The sequence below is a fragment of the Neomonachus schauinslandi genome, chromosome 2 (genome assembly GCF_002201575.2).
Source record: "Neomonachus schauinslandi chromosome 2, ASM220157v2, whole genome shotgun sequence".
Lineage (NCBI taxonomy): Eukaryota > Metazoa > Chordata > Mammalia > Carnivora > Phocidae > Neomonachus > Neomonachus schauinslandi.
This window is the reverse complement of record NC_058404.1, coordinates 126,981,746-126,996,619: the sequence shown is the minus strand read 5'-3', so window position 1 is coordinate 126,996,619 and position 14,874 is coordinate 126,981,746. Positions and strand designations below refer to the sequence as shown.

The following is a 14,874-nucleotide window of genomic DNA, read 5'->3' as shown; positions in this document are numbered from 1 at the left end:
TTTTTTTTTTTTTTAAAGATTTTATTTATTTATTCATGAGAGACAGAGAGAGAGAGAGAGAGAGAGAGAGAAGCAGAGGGAGAAGCAGGCTCCCAAGGAACAGGGAGCCCGATGCGGAACTCGATCCCAGGACTCTGGGATCATGACCTGAGCCGAAGGCAGACGCTTAACCATCTGAGCCACCCAGGCGCCCCCCGAGGTTTTTTTTAAAAACATGTATCGGTATATATCCTCCAAGCCAGGAGACGTTTGCATCATAAAAGAATTCTCATCATAGAGTACATACTACTATAACAGCTCTTAGAATAATGAATTCCTCCTGCATATTTAAACTGTTAGTCAACTTATAAAAAGTTCAGTGTTTATGCAGATGTTCCTGAGAATATTTGTTCATTCAAAAGTTTCCTTCTCCGTAAACTTTTCTCTCCTAACGCTGTGCCAAAGATCCTTATTACAATCTTTATCCATTTACACATAGCACACACTTCAAGATCCCACTTATTTTAAGGCTTAGTCGTCAGACTCAAAGATATTAAAATATTCATAAAATGTGTATAACACGCTAAGCAAAATAAGTTTGACTTTATGACCCTCTTTCATAAACGTGTATTTGAACGGTCTGCATAAGAAGATTTTGTATTGCCTGAAGAGCGACTGTAAGCAGAGATGGTCACTGCCAGTTTCTCACTGCAGAAGGAAAGAATTTTTCCCCTTTACCCTATAACCCAAATATCACACTGAGCTTAAGGATGAAGCTGACATTTTAAAAGATCACCAAAAGTGTTCTCTTTCCAATTGCAATTAGGCCCTCCATCTCAGTGGGAGTCATCGTCGGGGTCTTTTCAGCTCTCCAGCATCTTTTGGCCTGCTTTCATTATCCTGATTATCTATTCATTTGCCGCCCAGCACTCATTTTATGAAAGATCATGTCTGCCGTTTTTATAATGAGTGCTTGACTTTTACTGCCAGCATAAACACATAAAATATATAATAATTAAAGTTCACTAGTCACCAAAGTCTTGAGATCCATCATGTTGCTAATTTGATTTTTCAAGCAATTGCTTCTCTGTAAACGAGGCTGATTTTGCCCCCTTAGGCATCACAAGACCTGTGATGGAAGGGGCTGACTCTAACCTCGAAGGATCGATCTGAATGGGCACCATAAACCAGGTTTCAGGTTCATCAGCAAAGAATGACATGTCTATAAAGTCAGATGCTTCTTAGAGCCAACAAAAATCTCATCAATATTTGAACCTAAAAATTGTTTTAAGTGTTGCACATTTTTCAAAATAGTTAAGTGTTATTTAATAAATACCTACCTTTTATGGGCTACTGTTTAAACTAAGGAAAAATTTCATTGGGATAACGAAGGAAGTTTGCATCACATAGATCAAAACTTCACAGTGTGTTGACTTACGTTGAGTAAGGATAAGGTTTCAAAACACCACTTCCTTATTTTGAACACGCTGCCTTGTTTTGATAACATTGGCAAAGCCCCCTGAGTGCCTCATGATAATGAATTCATCTGACGTTTATTCTAATCTCACAGAGATTAATGAACTCATGCGATATTCATGTGGCTCTCTGGAGACATCAGGATGTGTTACACAAAGTGTAATGTTTGTAAATGGATACAATGGAATATGTGTTAGCCAAGGAACTTGAGTAGTCAAATCCTCAGTTAATAAAGCAGCAGGAACTGAAGAGGCAGCGTCCATTTATAGCGGGTTTTTTTAGGGAATAATAAAGAACTTGACAGTGTATTCAAGGAAAAAAAAAAGTGCAGGAGCCAGAAGACCTTGGTTTGAGAGCTGGCTGGATCAGTTACCAGCCTTGTGGCCTTGGGAAATTTTCTTCACCCCTTAGCCTCAATCTCCCCAGCTTTACAATGAGAATTTAATAACATCAGCCTTCTTAAAGCCTTTTACAGGAGTAAGGAGTGGGGGAGGAGCGGTGCCATCAATCAGTCAATCAATCAGTATAATTCCTCCCTCACAAGGTTATTTTAAGAAGTAAATCAAATGATATGCAGTGATTTGATAAGTGCTTTGTAAACTCTGTGGCATTACACATGCATTTACTATTGCTGTTCCTTTGGGAAATAGATTGTCTGGAGAAAGTGTACAGTTTATTTCCCCTACACAGAAAAATGGATGCCTTAGGAAGACATTACTTACTACATAAGGAAATGGACACTGTTTTCTTAATAAGAAAAGCAGATCTGACCAGTTAAAGGTGTTACTGAATTATCTTTTCTAAATTTGAAAGTGAGGTATCAGGTTTGAAGCAATACAGGAAACTTCTCATTTTTATGCAGGTCTATGACATACGACAGTCTTTGAACAATAACTAAATGTATAATTAAGTCCAGTTCTGTTGATTCTGCCCTGTAGTGGGAGCGGGGCAGGTCCCTTCATCTCACTAGGCAGGAGCCAAATATGATCTCATCTCCCAGACCCCTTCCAGTACCAACATGCTGTCATTCTCATAAATCGTCCATAGTAATTTTTTTACCAACCCTAACAAACTTCTCATTAGTTTATAGTACTTCTAGTCACACATGATTAAAAACCATTTTTATATTTTTTGATTAAAAGAAACCCCACGGGGGCGTCTGAGTGGCTCATTCGGTTAAGTGTCTGACTCTTGATTTTGGCTCAGGTCATGATCTCAGGGTCCTGAGATGGAGCCCTGCATCAGGAACCCTGCCCCTCACCCTCACTCGTGCTCTCTTGCACGCTCTGTTAGCTCTCTCTCTCAAATAAATAAATAAATCTTTTTAAAAAAAAGTAAAAGAAACCCACCTTTTCTGCTTCAGTCAATTGTCTTACCTATTCTCAGTGAATTGTAGTCACTGCCTGAAATTTCTCTTAGTATATAATGTTTGTTCATAGCCCTCTGATTTCAAGATAAAGCTTCCATCGCCTAGAAAATGATTCAGCAAATACAGACCTCAGAGGACAAATACTACCTGATCTCAAATAATTAGGGCAATCACTCTTTTGGCACATGGGTGATCCCAGTTTCAGGGTGTAGGTACATTCCAGGATAATCAGAAAACCAAGGAAACCCAAAACTCACTTGAACAATTATACTGCCATTGTTAACATATGCCGTGCACCTCAAATTCGTTCCCAGTGTGGTCAAATACAAAATCAACACCTGATCACTGTACTCATTTAAAGGCACACACATTAATAATAGTCATTACTACATTTTTATTATTATATGTTATTAATAAACGGTCAAAAGCAGAGTCAAAATCTCTGGTTTCAAACAGACTCCGATGCTTTCTGATGATGTACCTTTGGCCAAGTCATTTAAGCCCTCTGAACTTCACTATCTTTGTCAGCGAAATGGAAACTTGTTGACTTCCTAGAGTTACTGGCGGTGTGGTTCTCCCGGAGGCCAGCAACGATAACCAGCAGGCCAAGTATGGCTCAGACCTGTCTTTGCAACCACAAAAGCACAGTTGACCAGCTGCAACAGAGACCTTCCATTCTGTAAAGTTTAAAATAGTAACTATCAGGCCCTTGACAAAAATGCTCGTTAACCTCCAGCCTAACGAATGGTATTTATAAACTTGTTTGAAATGTTTAGGTAATCTTCGTGGACTGTACTGAAATAATGGGCATCTGGCTCACCTAGATGGAAGAATTAGGTAAAAGTCCAATTTCAACAAAGAAAATAGCTTCTAATAGTCTATCGTGGGTTATTTGGTATTACTGAGGAATTACATGTAATCAATAAATAGTTGTTGTATCTAATGCTGATAACCGATCATTAAGACATTTTGCTTGAGAAAAGAAAAGCCGCCGATGCCTGATCACAGCAAGTTGATAGAATTTGTTTCTACAACTCTGATGTTGAAGTATCAATATTAGATATGCCAGTCAGAGTGCCACTGCACTTAACTGAATGCTAAAGCTGAACCTTTGATAAGTGCTTTTGCCTCAACCCAAGTTTACCTACATTTCCCAAGCCTGGAATGAAAGAAACGATGAATGAATGAACAACCTACTGAGCTGACATTTTTCTGAAAATTGTCTGCATGCTATTATTAATTCTTTCTCAGTAACCATGGAGAGGAAATTTTTGTGAGAACCCAGCAAATGAATTTAATAATGTGGGCATTCTGGGCCAAAATAGATCCACTCAGTGTGTCAAAAATACTTTTTTTTTTCAGTTATTCCCTAATTTCCTTCTCGGTGTTAAGTGATGTTACACCTTAATAAGTAACTGGACTCTATCCTAAACATCTTTTTAATTTGGGTTACATATAACTCATAAGCATGTAACAGATCAGATAAATGTTTTTGAGATATTAAAATGATGTTTTTCGTCCTCGCCAATCTCTAGTGTCAAGCTGCCCCAGGACTTCCAGATTGAGGAACTGCCTGGAAGTCTCAGACCATAGAGTTTCTGTCATTACGTAGCTAAAATTCCCTTCCACTATGAGAGACCAAGAAGTTTGAAGGCCTTGGGTGTAAGAGGGATATCCAGGAGAGAAAAGGAAAGCTGTGCCTCTTTCTGGCCAGAAGTTTCCATCAGGGGCAGGGGGTGGGAGATGGGCAGGTGAAGGGGCATTCGCGAGACTGGAATGCACACCCAGGGTAGAGGCCATGATACTTCCCTTGCCATTAAGGTCTCTGAGGGGCGTTCTGTGGGCACACCAGGCTCTGTACCAGCAGAGAAGGCCTCTGATGGTGAGAAGCCAGAGCTACACAGTCAGGAAAAAGCAAGGGCTCAATCTTTATTCCCAGGCCTCTCTGGCTCCCACATGGTATGAATGCTGAGTTAGAGCACATAGACCACTTTTGGAGCCCTCCGCAGTGAGTGACAAGGTGACATCACAGGAGTACCTGAAGGCTCAGGAATAGTCAGGGGCTGGATGAAGAAAATGGCAGAAGCTGAGAAAGGTGTACAGTGCCCCACAGGCCAGCAGAGAGGAGTCCACAAGCCCTAAGGGAGCTGAGAAAGACATTAGCCAATGTTAGCGGACTTAAAGCCTCTGCCCACTTCAGCAATAGTCACCGATCAATATCTAAGGGCTGAACCCATCACACATAAAAGGAGAGCTGCCAGAGCCATCCAAGGACCAGCAAGAAGACAGCAGCTCCCTCCCCGCAAGCCTCCCTTTAAGCCCCCCAACTCCAACGTAGCGGGTATAATGTCGTCCTTTATAAATTCTGATGCTATCTTGGAAAAAAGCAAAGAAAAGGGGAGGAATCAGAAGGATTGAGTAATTCTTGAGCTAAAGCTAGAGACATGTTAAATTATTAGATCAGATTAAATTTTAAATCATACTGAGCTAATTTTAGTTTTGTTCCCACTTCTCAGCAGGCCCAGTCCTCCTGAGGAAGATCAATTAAGTTATGGAGAAAAGCTACATTTTCTTTGCACACCCAAATTGTAGTATGAATAAATTTGCACTCTATGATTACATTGTTTGGTTTAGAAGAAACCTGTTGGTGACAATTTTACTCAGGGTCTAACAAATCTCTGAAACTAAAAGAGAGAGCTCTTCTCTAAATAGTTACATATCAGAGGCTGTGTAGGGTACCAGGGGAATGTGTTGGAAGACAGAACCGAATTCTAGCCCTAACTCGACAATTTACTCTGTTAGTCACTAAAAAAGTCATCTCGTCTCTACAACAGTGCTTCCCAACAGATGTATCTTAGATGAGGTACTAGAATATTGCTGAAGTATTGGTCCCTTCAGCTCTCGAAACAGCCAAGGCAGAGCCTGGGGTGGCTGGAGCCCCGTGACTTTCATCTCAGGCTACCCCAGTGCGCTATATAAATTATTTTTTTGTGGGTTGAATGTGATCATTTGGGACGATTATCGTCCTATATGATTCCGTTTCTCCCCCATAGAATGAGCGGAGCGGGGAGTGGAGAGATTTGATGATGTCTTCTGTCATTTCCATTCTAGTAGTTGACACTTCTATGAGTGTGGAGAGATAATTCCAATCCCAAAAAGAGTCACAGGCTCCTGCATACATGGCCTGGAAACAAAACTTCCTGTACTTACATTTTTAAACTCTTTGATTACCTCTAGATTTGTTCCCAGAAGAAACAACTGAAAAGTCAGGTGTCCTTTTTCTCAGTTAACCAGTATCATTTTTACAGCTCAGCAGGGATTTACCTATGGGTAAGAAAATTAGAAAAGAATCTTTGGACTGCAATAGTACTTAAAGGCAAAATTAAAGTTACCTGTGTGGGATCAGAAATTTGCATTCATCTTTCAGCAACCTGTTTTGTTATAAATAAATTAATTTGAAAATAAATTTCCAGAGCAATGATTAAGAAGGGTAATCAATAATTAGTGCATTTCTCACACACGAATGAGGCTGTTTTATCTTCAAAGTAAGTAAAAAGCTTTTCAGGATGAACACCTCAAACTTGTTGAATATTTTTATTTGAATATGAAAGAAGGACCTTCTGCTTCCCTACTCACTTGCCCTGAAATTTGCTCATTTATATCAATAAATGATCACATTCAACCCACAAAAAATAATTTATATAGCGCACTGGGGTAGCCTGAGATGAAATAAAGAATTCAATGCATGCAGAATTGATCTATTAGCCATTTTCAAGCTGAAGCTAGGTTTTATGGACTGCTAAGATTTTTCTGTTCAATGGGATGACAAATGTTTTAATACTTTTGGACAGAAAGAGGAAATGCAATGTTCTTGTCATTGAATCAATCATTCACTGATTCATCTGGGAATATAACTTTCCATTAAGTAATATGTTCCAGAACAGGTCCAAAGAAAGAATGGTTGTCACACATGCTGATAATAATAATTCTAGCTTTTGAGTTGTCATAGCCTACTAAGTGCCAAGTAATAAGCGAGGTGCTTTTGTTTATGGCTTCATGAATTTTCACCCTGACGACTCTCAAAAGTGCTAGGTATTACTCTCATCGCTCTGGAATAAAAATGGCAGGAATTTTTCTGACAACACTCCAAGAAGAGGTTTCACTCAACCAATTGTTCATCACGGCCTAATGTCCAACTTTCTTCCTAATAGTCTAAGTGTTTACAGCACCAAGAAATTTATACTTGAAACATTTCAAACCCCCCAGTTCACTGTAATGGCAGGAATACATTGCTCTCTGTGAGTAAAGACTGCCATCTTGTGGAAATTGAAAATACAGCAAAAACAATCATTCCATGGAACTAAAAATCTGCGCACATTAAGAACTGTGCAACTAGATTCTTGCAATGTTATACACACACACACACACACACATCAATGCTGCTCATAATTAAATACAAAACTTCCCTTTAGGTATGATTCAAGCTTCATTTAAAGATGCCAGTGTTTTTGAACATTTGAAAAAAAAATATATATATATAGATCCTCATTTATTATATAAGGGCTCATCCAATTTGCCTTTAAGGCAGTGCATTAGATTTTGCTAAGCTTTTTTTAGCTAATACTTAAATAAGTTTTTGTTAAATATAAAAAGGAGCGTGTAGTGACACTTTCCTAATGGAATTTCCAGGAGCATTAGATTCTGCGGCAAAAATTTATGGCAGAACTCTGAGCTTAGGAAGTACTTTCATACCCTTCCAACACTTCTATTCCATCCACCCTGTATTCCTAGAATCTGTTGTGGGCTACTCACAGCTTGACTGTGGGCATCTTACGATCTAGCTGTTCTGTCTGTCCCCAAAAATGGGGTGTCCATGCAATGCCTCAGTTATCTGTGCTTCCTGGATCGACTATACACAAAGGCATCTTTGTGATGTGAAGGCAAATGGAGAAGTCTGCTCACTTTTTCCCCATAGTAACTCCTACGCCCCAGCTTGCTGAACCTGAAAGTTCTACAATTAAACAAATTCTTTGGATTTAAGGCCCTTTACTCCTCTTAGCATCAAAATGGGTGTTATAAAGTATGTGTGTATACGTCAATGATCATTTTTAAGACCAAATCATTCTTCAGGTGTAGAAATGATAAGGACGCTCTGCGATACCAGATACCACTGAGGAGAAAGAGTAGGCAATCATTGGCTCCTGAATGAACATGGGAATGAATGAAAGAATAAACTAACATGAACTGAGGGCATTCAAAAGAAACAGTATCACAATGTTGCTTAGGCCATTTTGGCTCAATGTGCAGTTGTGGTTTAACATAAATTTCTTCCCCCAAAAAATACCTGGCATGATACCACTCTTTAAATATTTATTGAATGGATAGATGAATAGGAAGAAATGGAATAAGTTAGAAAATCTCATCAGTGATAAGAAAAAGTAGAATCTGAGGGCAGTGTCCATTTACCAAAAACCGTGTTGAGCATATTCAGTCAATAACTACTTGCCCGCTCTGTGTTAGGCAGTGTGGAAGATGGTGAGGACACATTCCAGAAAGGGGGACAGACATCAATCAAGGAACCACAAGTTATTTTTTTAAAGATTTTATTTACTTATTTGACAGAGAGAGACACAGTGAGAGAGGGAACACAGGCAGGGGGAGTGGGAGAGGGAGAAGCAGGCTTCCCGCCGAGCAGGGAGCCCGATGCAGGGCTCCATCCCAGGACCCTGGGATCATGACCTGAGCCGAAGGCAGACACTTAATCGACTGAGCCACCTGGGCACCCCAAGAATATTATTTTTTTAGAGATGACTAAATTTTCCCTTCGAGGTATTCAAAGGTGTTCTGATTACCCAGTGCCTTTAGGTAGGCAAATAGCTAATGGGTTTGCCAACATGATTTGCATATATTTGCAGATAGGCCAAGCAAGCAACTTTGATGCTGTGATTGAAGATTACAGATGTGTGTAATACCTAACACAGTGCTGCTGATTTCCACGAGTAGTTGTTCCTTTGGATGGAGGCACTATTTCTCAATGTATGTGTGCATGTATGTATGTATGTACGTATGTATGTATGTATGTATTTAGTGAGCTCTATGCCCGGTATGGGGCTCGAACTCACGACCCTGAGATCAAGAATCGCATGCTCTACTGACTGAGCCAGCCAGGCGCCCCATGGAGGCATTATTTCTCAAGTGTATTCCTCAAAACTCTAGCTCCACGAATTATTACTATGTATTTAAAAAATGAGAAAAAAAGAAGGGAAGTTAAATACCTTTGGGAAATGCCAAATTAAAATCATACAAGTTTTCTTTTCTACAGGTCTTCTTAGAGCCTTTAATACACTGACTTCTTTGTAAATTTCCAAGAGGGTGTTTCTCAAAGTTAATGACCACGGGACCCTTTTCTTGCAGAAGCTCCTCTAGGTACTAGTGTCCCATGGAACACACTTTTAGAAATTCTGGAAATACAAGTATCTTTGTCTGAGAAGAGGCAGGAATAAGGGTGAAATGTAATCCATCGATATTCATAATCACCTTGGTAAATTCAATTAATCAAATTAATTGCACTTCTTGAGCAGCACTCTGAAGCAACAAGCTTTAGACAGATCAAAATCGTAAGAAAAGAGAAGTCCAAGTTATGAGGGAAGCTCCAGTTCAATGTCCATCCTCGGGTGTCAGCTGGGAGTTCTGGGGGTGAGACTAAGTCTCCCCCACAGCCCTTAGGGCTGTTCTTACTCCTGTTTGACTCAGGTTGAATGTTGACCCCACCCCTAGCCATTATCTTTAAGCTCAATCTTATCAACACAGGGATGACATGAAACAGATAAAAAGGTAATGCTCCACCCAAAGAGTATTTACTCCTTCCAGATGACATCATTCTTCTCTCTAAAGTTTTAAGCAGTCTCTCTCCAAGTAACCCAAGACCTAGGGCAAGAGGGGAAATATAGCTCCACGTATCCTAAGGCTGACTATGTGCAAATTATAAGTCAAGCTAAAAACTCTTAGATAAAATATGTTCTATCTTGTTACCTTGACAAATAGACCTTCATGCCCATAGGAGGTCAGGTCTGAGTTTCTAATTTGTGATAGTTTGGAGTATTGCCACTGACCTGGTGGCCCAGGAAGACGGTCCGTGGGCCCCTCTCTTCCACCTCCAGCTCTGTCCTGCACAGTGAAGGATCGCCCACACAAAGGTGTACACCCCTGAGGTCATACATCTGAGCTCAGTCCACACTCTCTAAACACCAGTCCAGACACCTGCGATGCCCTTGCGGCTGTGAGGTCTGCCCTCGGAGGAAATGTGGGGACAAGTTTTCCCCAATCCTGGAGGAGCTTTCTGAACTGTTGGGGTGGGAAATCCTAGGGATCCCTGAGGATGGTGCACACTCTGGACAAGCTCACGGCCTTGGCCCTGACCATTCTCACCCTGCGAGAGGGGGCACACCTGGGGGAGGGCCAGAGGTAGGCAGGTCTCAGGTAAAGCCTAAAGAGTATTTGGAAATGAGAATAAAACCTCTGCGAAAAATCACACTTTAAAAAAGCTGCAGCTTTGCAACTAGCCCCAGACTCAGAGTTAAAAAAAAAAAAAAAAAAAAAAAGACAAAGAAGGGTATTTCTTATTTGAATTTAACTACTTCTAAAAGCCTCTGGTCAACTTTTCTTCTTGTTCTCCAAGGTAAGATTATTTTCCCTTTTGGCATTAAAAGGGAAACTACATCAGTTGTGTGAAAAACCAAAAATGATGTATTTTATCAACTTCAAACTTGTCCCGGGGCTTTCTCCCACACTGTGTTAAATAATAGAAGACTTTTTAATTGAATTTCTTTGTGTGTAGCATATGCTGGGCGACATTATGCCAGCATCTTGCTCTAAGCAGCAAAACGTCCTTCATAAAAGCATTAAGATCCAGAGCGTCATTCCGCATGGAGGGAGGGAACACAGAACTGCAACAGCTTGAAACCACATAAAAACGGTGCCTCTGAAATGTAATTGTAAAAACACATTGAAACAAAGTGAGGGGGGGGGATGAGACTTAGAATTAGAGAACAAAATCAAAAAAAAAAAAAAAAAAGAAGAAGAAGAAGAGGAAGGAAGGGGGGAGCAAGAGAGGGTACAGAAGGAGGAGAGGAAACCCTGTGGCACAACTCTGTCTATAATATCAAAGCAATAACGTTTTCAGCATCCTGGCATTCCATCTGCAGGCTAATCTATATGTTCATTTCCCCTTGACAGCCACCATCCTTTAGCGGTGGGATTATAAATGGATGTGTTGTGGACCGAAGCAGTAACGATGTCTGCACTGACACATGGCTGTGTTCTTTACCCCAAGGATCCTGGAGCTTCAGCAGAATGGTGACATGGACATCCTGAAGCACAAATGGTGGCCAAAGAATGGCCAGTGTGACCTGTACTCCTCAGTGGACACAAAGCAGAAAGGAGGTGCCCTGGATATAAAGAGCTTTGCAGGAGTCTTTTGTATCCTGGCGGCTGGAATTGTCCTCTCCTGCTTTATAGCCATGCTGGAGACGTGGTGGAACAAGAGGAAAGGCTCCCGGGTCCCATCGAAAGAGGTACTTGATTGAGAGCTTCTGGCGCTCAGTTGAGCCAATAAGCGGGCGGTCTTTCCTGGGAGGGTAATCAGCAGGAAGAGGATAATGGGCTGGGGGTGGTCCTTGTTTCTTCTTTCTTGGAATATTGAAAATGAATTATTGATGAAATATAAAAATCGATAATGCCAATACCAATGACCATTTTAAGACATCCCAGATATGTGAAGCAGAGATTTGCAGTGCTTGCAAAGACTGATCATTTCATGTGCCATCAAGGGCTTTAAGATTCTGCCAGATCTCAAGGTAGACTTTTATTCAGTGATTTTCTTAAAGGCTGTGATTCCCTTGACCAGTTCACAGAGATGCTTGTCATCTTATTTCAATAAGTTGTTTAACTTATAGGTAAATTATTGGTATCTCTAAGACTCAGCCGAAGAAATACAGTGCTGTAGGAACATAATCAGAATTTGTCTCTTCACTACCAGCGGCTCCTTCCCTCTATCGGTATGTGGACCTATAGAAGGGATCATATGTTTTTAGCTCTTTGATGGCTCTAAGCTTAATGAATCCAAAGTGTGGAATCATCTAGAGTTAAATTTTTAATAAAATAAAATTAAAATTTTTTCAGAGATCTGAAAGAATAATTGCAGAGTTACACATAATATCTCTTTGAAAGTGGCATGTGCCTTGTTTTCATCAAAAATTATGGAATTTACAAATCAGCAGAGAAAATGTGAAGTTAAAATAAATTACTTGATTAATTTATCATATTTCTACTGGACCAAAGGTGAAAATTTTTTAAATGGTGAAATCATATTCATTCACTAAATCTTCACAAAATGAAATGGAATATGACCCGAATTTGCTACATGATTTGATCTGCTGGATAGTTTCAAAGGACAGTTTTAAACTTTCTGTAACTAGACTTTGGCTAACTGATGGTTAGAGCAAATCCTGAGAAGATCTGCTTTAATGCACAAATAAAAATGACTTCTCAGCGTTCATATGAATTTTTACATATTAATATATTCTTTCAAACAGATCTTTTTCTAAAGTAATCTGAGAATTCCTTTCTACCGCCTTGTATGCAAAATTGATCAGCAGCATTTATAAGGAAAAGCTTGGCTTACCAAAGATAAAACTTAGCTTCCTACCTATCTGAATGATCATACATTCTAAATTAGTAGAGTATAAACTAAAAATTAAGCAGGGTTCACTGTAGTGTTTTCTTTATGGAATAAGCTTCTGGTTTTTCTATTGACATTGATTCAGTGCAAAAGACCACATTAATGCAACATTATAGCTGAGATTTCATATTCTAAAAAATCTGGAAATTAAGGACTCCCAAGCTCCTTATATTTTGAATTACTATATATGATATTAAATTTTTGCATTATTATATCTGTTGATGGATGACTACATTATAGTTGCTGTGGGAACCATAAAATTACATCTCTCAACCCTCTAAAGTCTCAGTGATAATATTGTATTAATGGATATTTTTTATTGGATTTTGAAATGAAAAAGGAGAAGGGAAAACAGTGATGCACATCAAAATATTTTTCACTGAGGAGCACTACAATAGCACAATGAAAAAAATACATACTCCATTCTAACTCATGACAGCTAATCCAGATCTATGAACAAATATTTTCTCTTCTTATGATTAATAGGTATTTTTAAATCCTCATGAATTTAATTTATTGAACTTGGCTATAAATATGACTGATAGGAGACAATTTTTTTTTCTTGCCAGTTTTATTTTTCAAACGTTGGGCTTTCATGCTCACTTTAAGTGAAAATCCTGAAAGATTTATGAATTGGTTTCAGCACCAGAAATCTGAGATTTTCCTTCCTTTTCCTTTATTAAGTACCTTCGTACTAAGACTCCATTAGCATAGCTCAAAGCATCTTTGATTTAGAGGCCATTTAGCATAAACCTGGCCCTAGACCAAAGTTGTCATTCGCAGGTCATGACTTGAAGGGGTCTCTAAAGGTCTTGCTGACCTCACAATATTGCCTCATTCAGGTTCTAAATAGCTTGAGTGTATGACATCCCTCAATTAGAAATGGATTCTTTTGTGTTGAATGTTGCTCTTTCTGAATAATCTCACATCTCTCTGGCCTGAAGAGAAATAACACTTTAACAGTCACTAACACTTTAGTGTGAACTAGCATATCGTATCACTTATCTCCAAGAATGGAAAGTTAAGGTTAGGAGGGAATAGGAGAAAAGAACAGAAATCCAACTTGGAAGGAGACACTCTGAAAAAGGAGAAAGCACGTGGAAAGAAGAGGTGTGGAGGGGGACTGAGTAGTTAAAACCGTATTTTTTATTTGTGCAGATTTGCCTGGGTCTGTCTCTGATCTCATAGAAGGCAATCACCCATCTACTGCTCCCCTACTTTTGTAGTTGCATGTGACATATATAGAACTTTTAGTGCAAGAAAATTATTTATTATAGATAACCTTATCTCAGAGTCATATTTGTACCCTCAGAACCTAGAGCAATGCCTGGCTCATATTAGGTGCTCAATAGGTATTTGTTAAATGAATAAACCCCAAAGTTCAGTTAATCACATATCATGTTTGCTGAACTACTTTTTTTTTTTTTTTTTAACCATGGAAGCTAGTACTGATGAGAACCTTATCTTCTTTTTCTTCATCTCCAGGATGACAAGGAAATTGACCTGGAGCACCTCCATAGACGTGTAAATAGCTTGTGCACAGATGACGACAGCCCCCATAAACAGTTTTCCACCTCGTCAATTGACTTGACCCCTCTGGACATTGACACTTTGCCAACACGACAAGCACTGGAGCAAATCAGTGATTTCAGGAACACTCATATCACCACAACAACCTTTATCCCAGAGCAGATCCAGACTCTTAGCCGCACACTGTCAGCTAAAGCTGCCTCTGGTTTCGCTTTTGGCAACGTGCCTGAGCACCGAACTGGCCCATTTAGGCACAGGGCACCTAATGGGGGCTTTTTCAGGAGTCCTATAAAAACAATGTCATCTATTCCTTATCAACCAACTCCTACCCTGGGGCTCAATCTGGGTAATGATCCAGACCGAGGCACCTCCATATGAGCATCCAACAAAATCTCTTCACTGTTTCTTTTGTAGGACTCCCTCTGCAAGGAGCAACTATAAAATTGTGGGACTAACATGGATGTAACACTTAAAAAAAAAAATCAGGATTATTAGTAACAATTATAGTTCTTTCTCTCCACCTTCTCCCTCTTCTCTCTCTTCTATTTCTTTCTCTTTTTCCCTCTCTTTCTGTACATTTCCCTCCACTTTTTTTCATTACTCAACTTGTTCCCCCAGAATATAGTATACTAGGATCCTATTAGTCTGCTTTTCATATACTGTACTTCAAGTATAGGAAATGTGCACTGAGTATACTAAAAGTATATGCAGGATTAATTTTACATAAAGGCCTCTTACGTAACATTTCTCTATTTTTAAAAATATAATTGCAATAACTTCA

General features: G+C 39.5%; 1 protein-coding gene across 2 annotated transcripts in view; it reads left to right on the top strand.

Annotated features, from left to right (window-relative positions):
* Nucleotides 1-14,634, top strand: part of GRID2 (glutamate ionotropic receptor delta type subunit 2) — a 1,393,842-nt gene extending 1,379,208 nt beyond the window's left edge. For both annotated transcript variants that reach the window (XM_044912908.1, XM_044912909.1), the window contains 2 exons: nucleotides 11,157-11,397; nucleotides 14,049-14,634. In XM_044912908.1, the coding sequence (XP_044768843.1) occupies nucleotides 11,157-11,397; nucleotides 14,049-14,471 (664 nt within the window). In that variant the 3' untranslated portion in view covers nucleotides 14,472-14,634. The remainder of the gene's footprint in view (nucleotides 1-11,156; nucleotides 11,398-14,048) is intronic.
* Nucleotides 14,635-14,874: the final 240 nt, after the last annotated feature.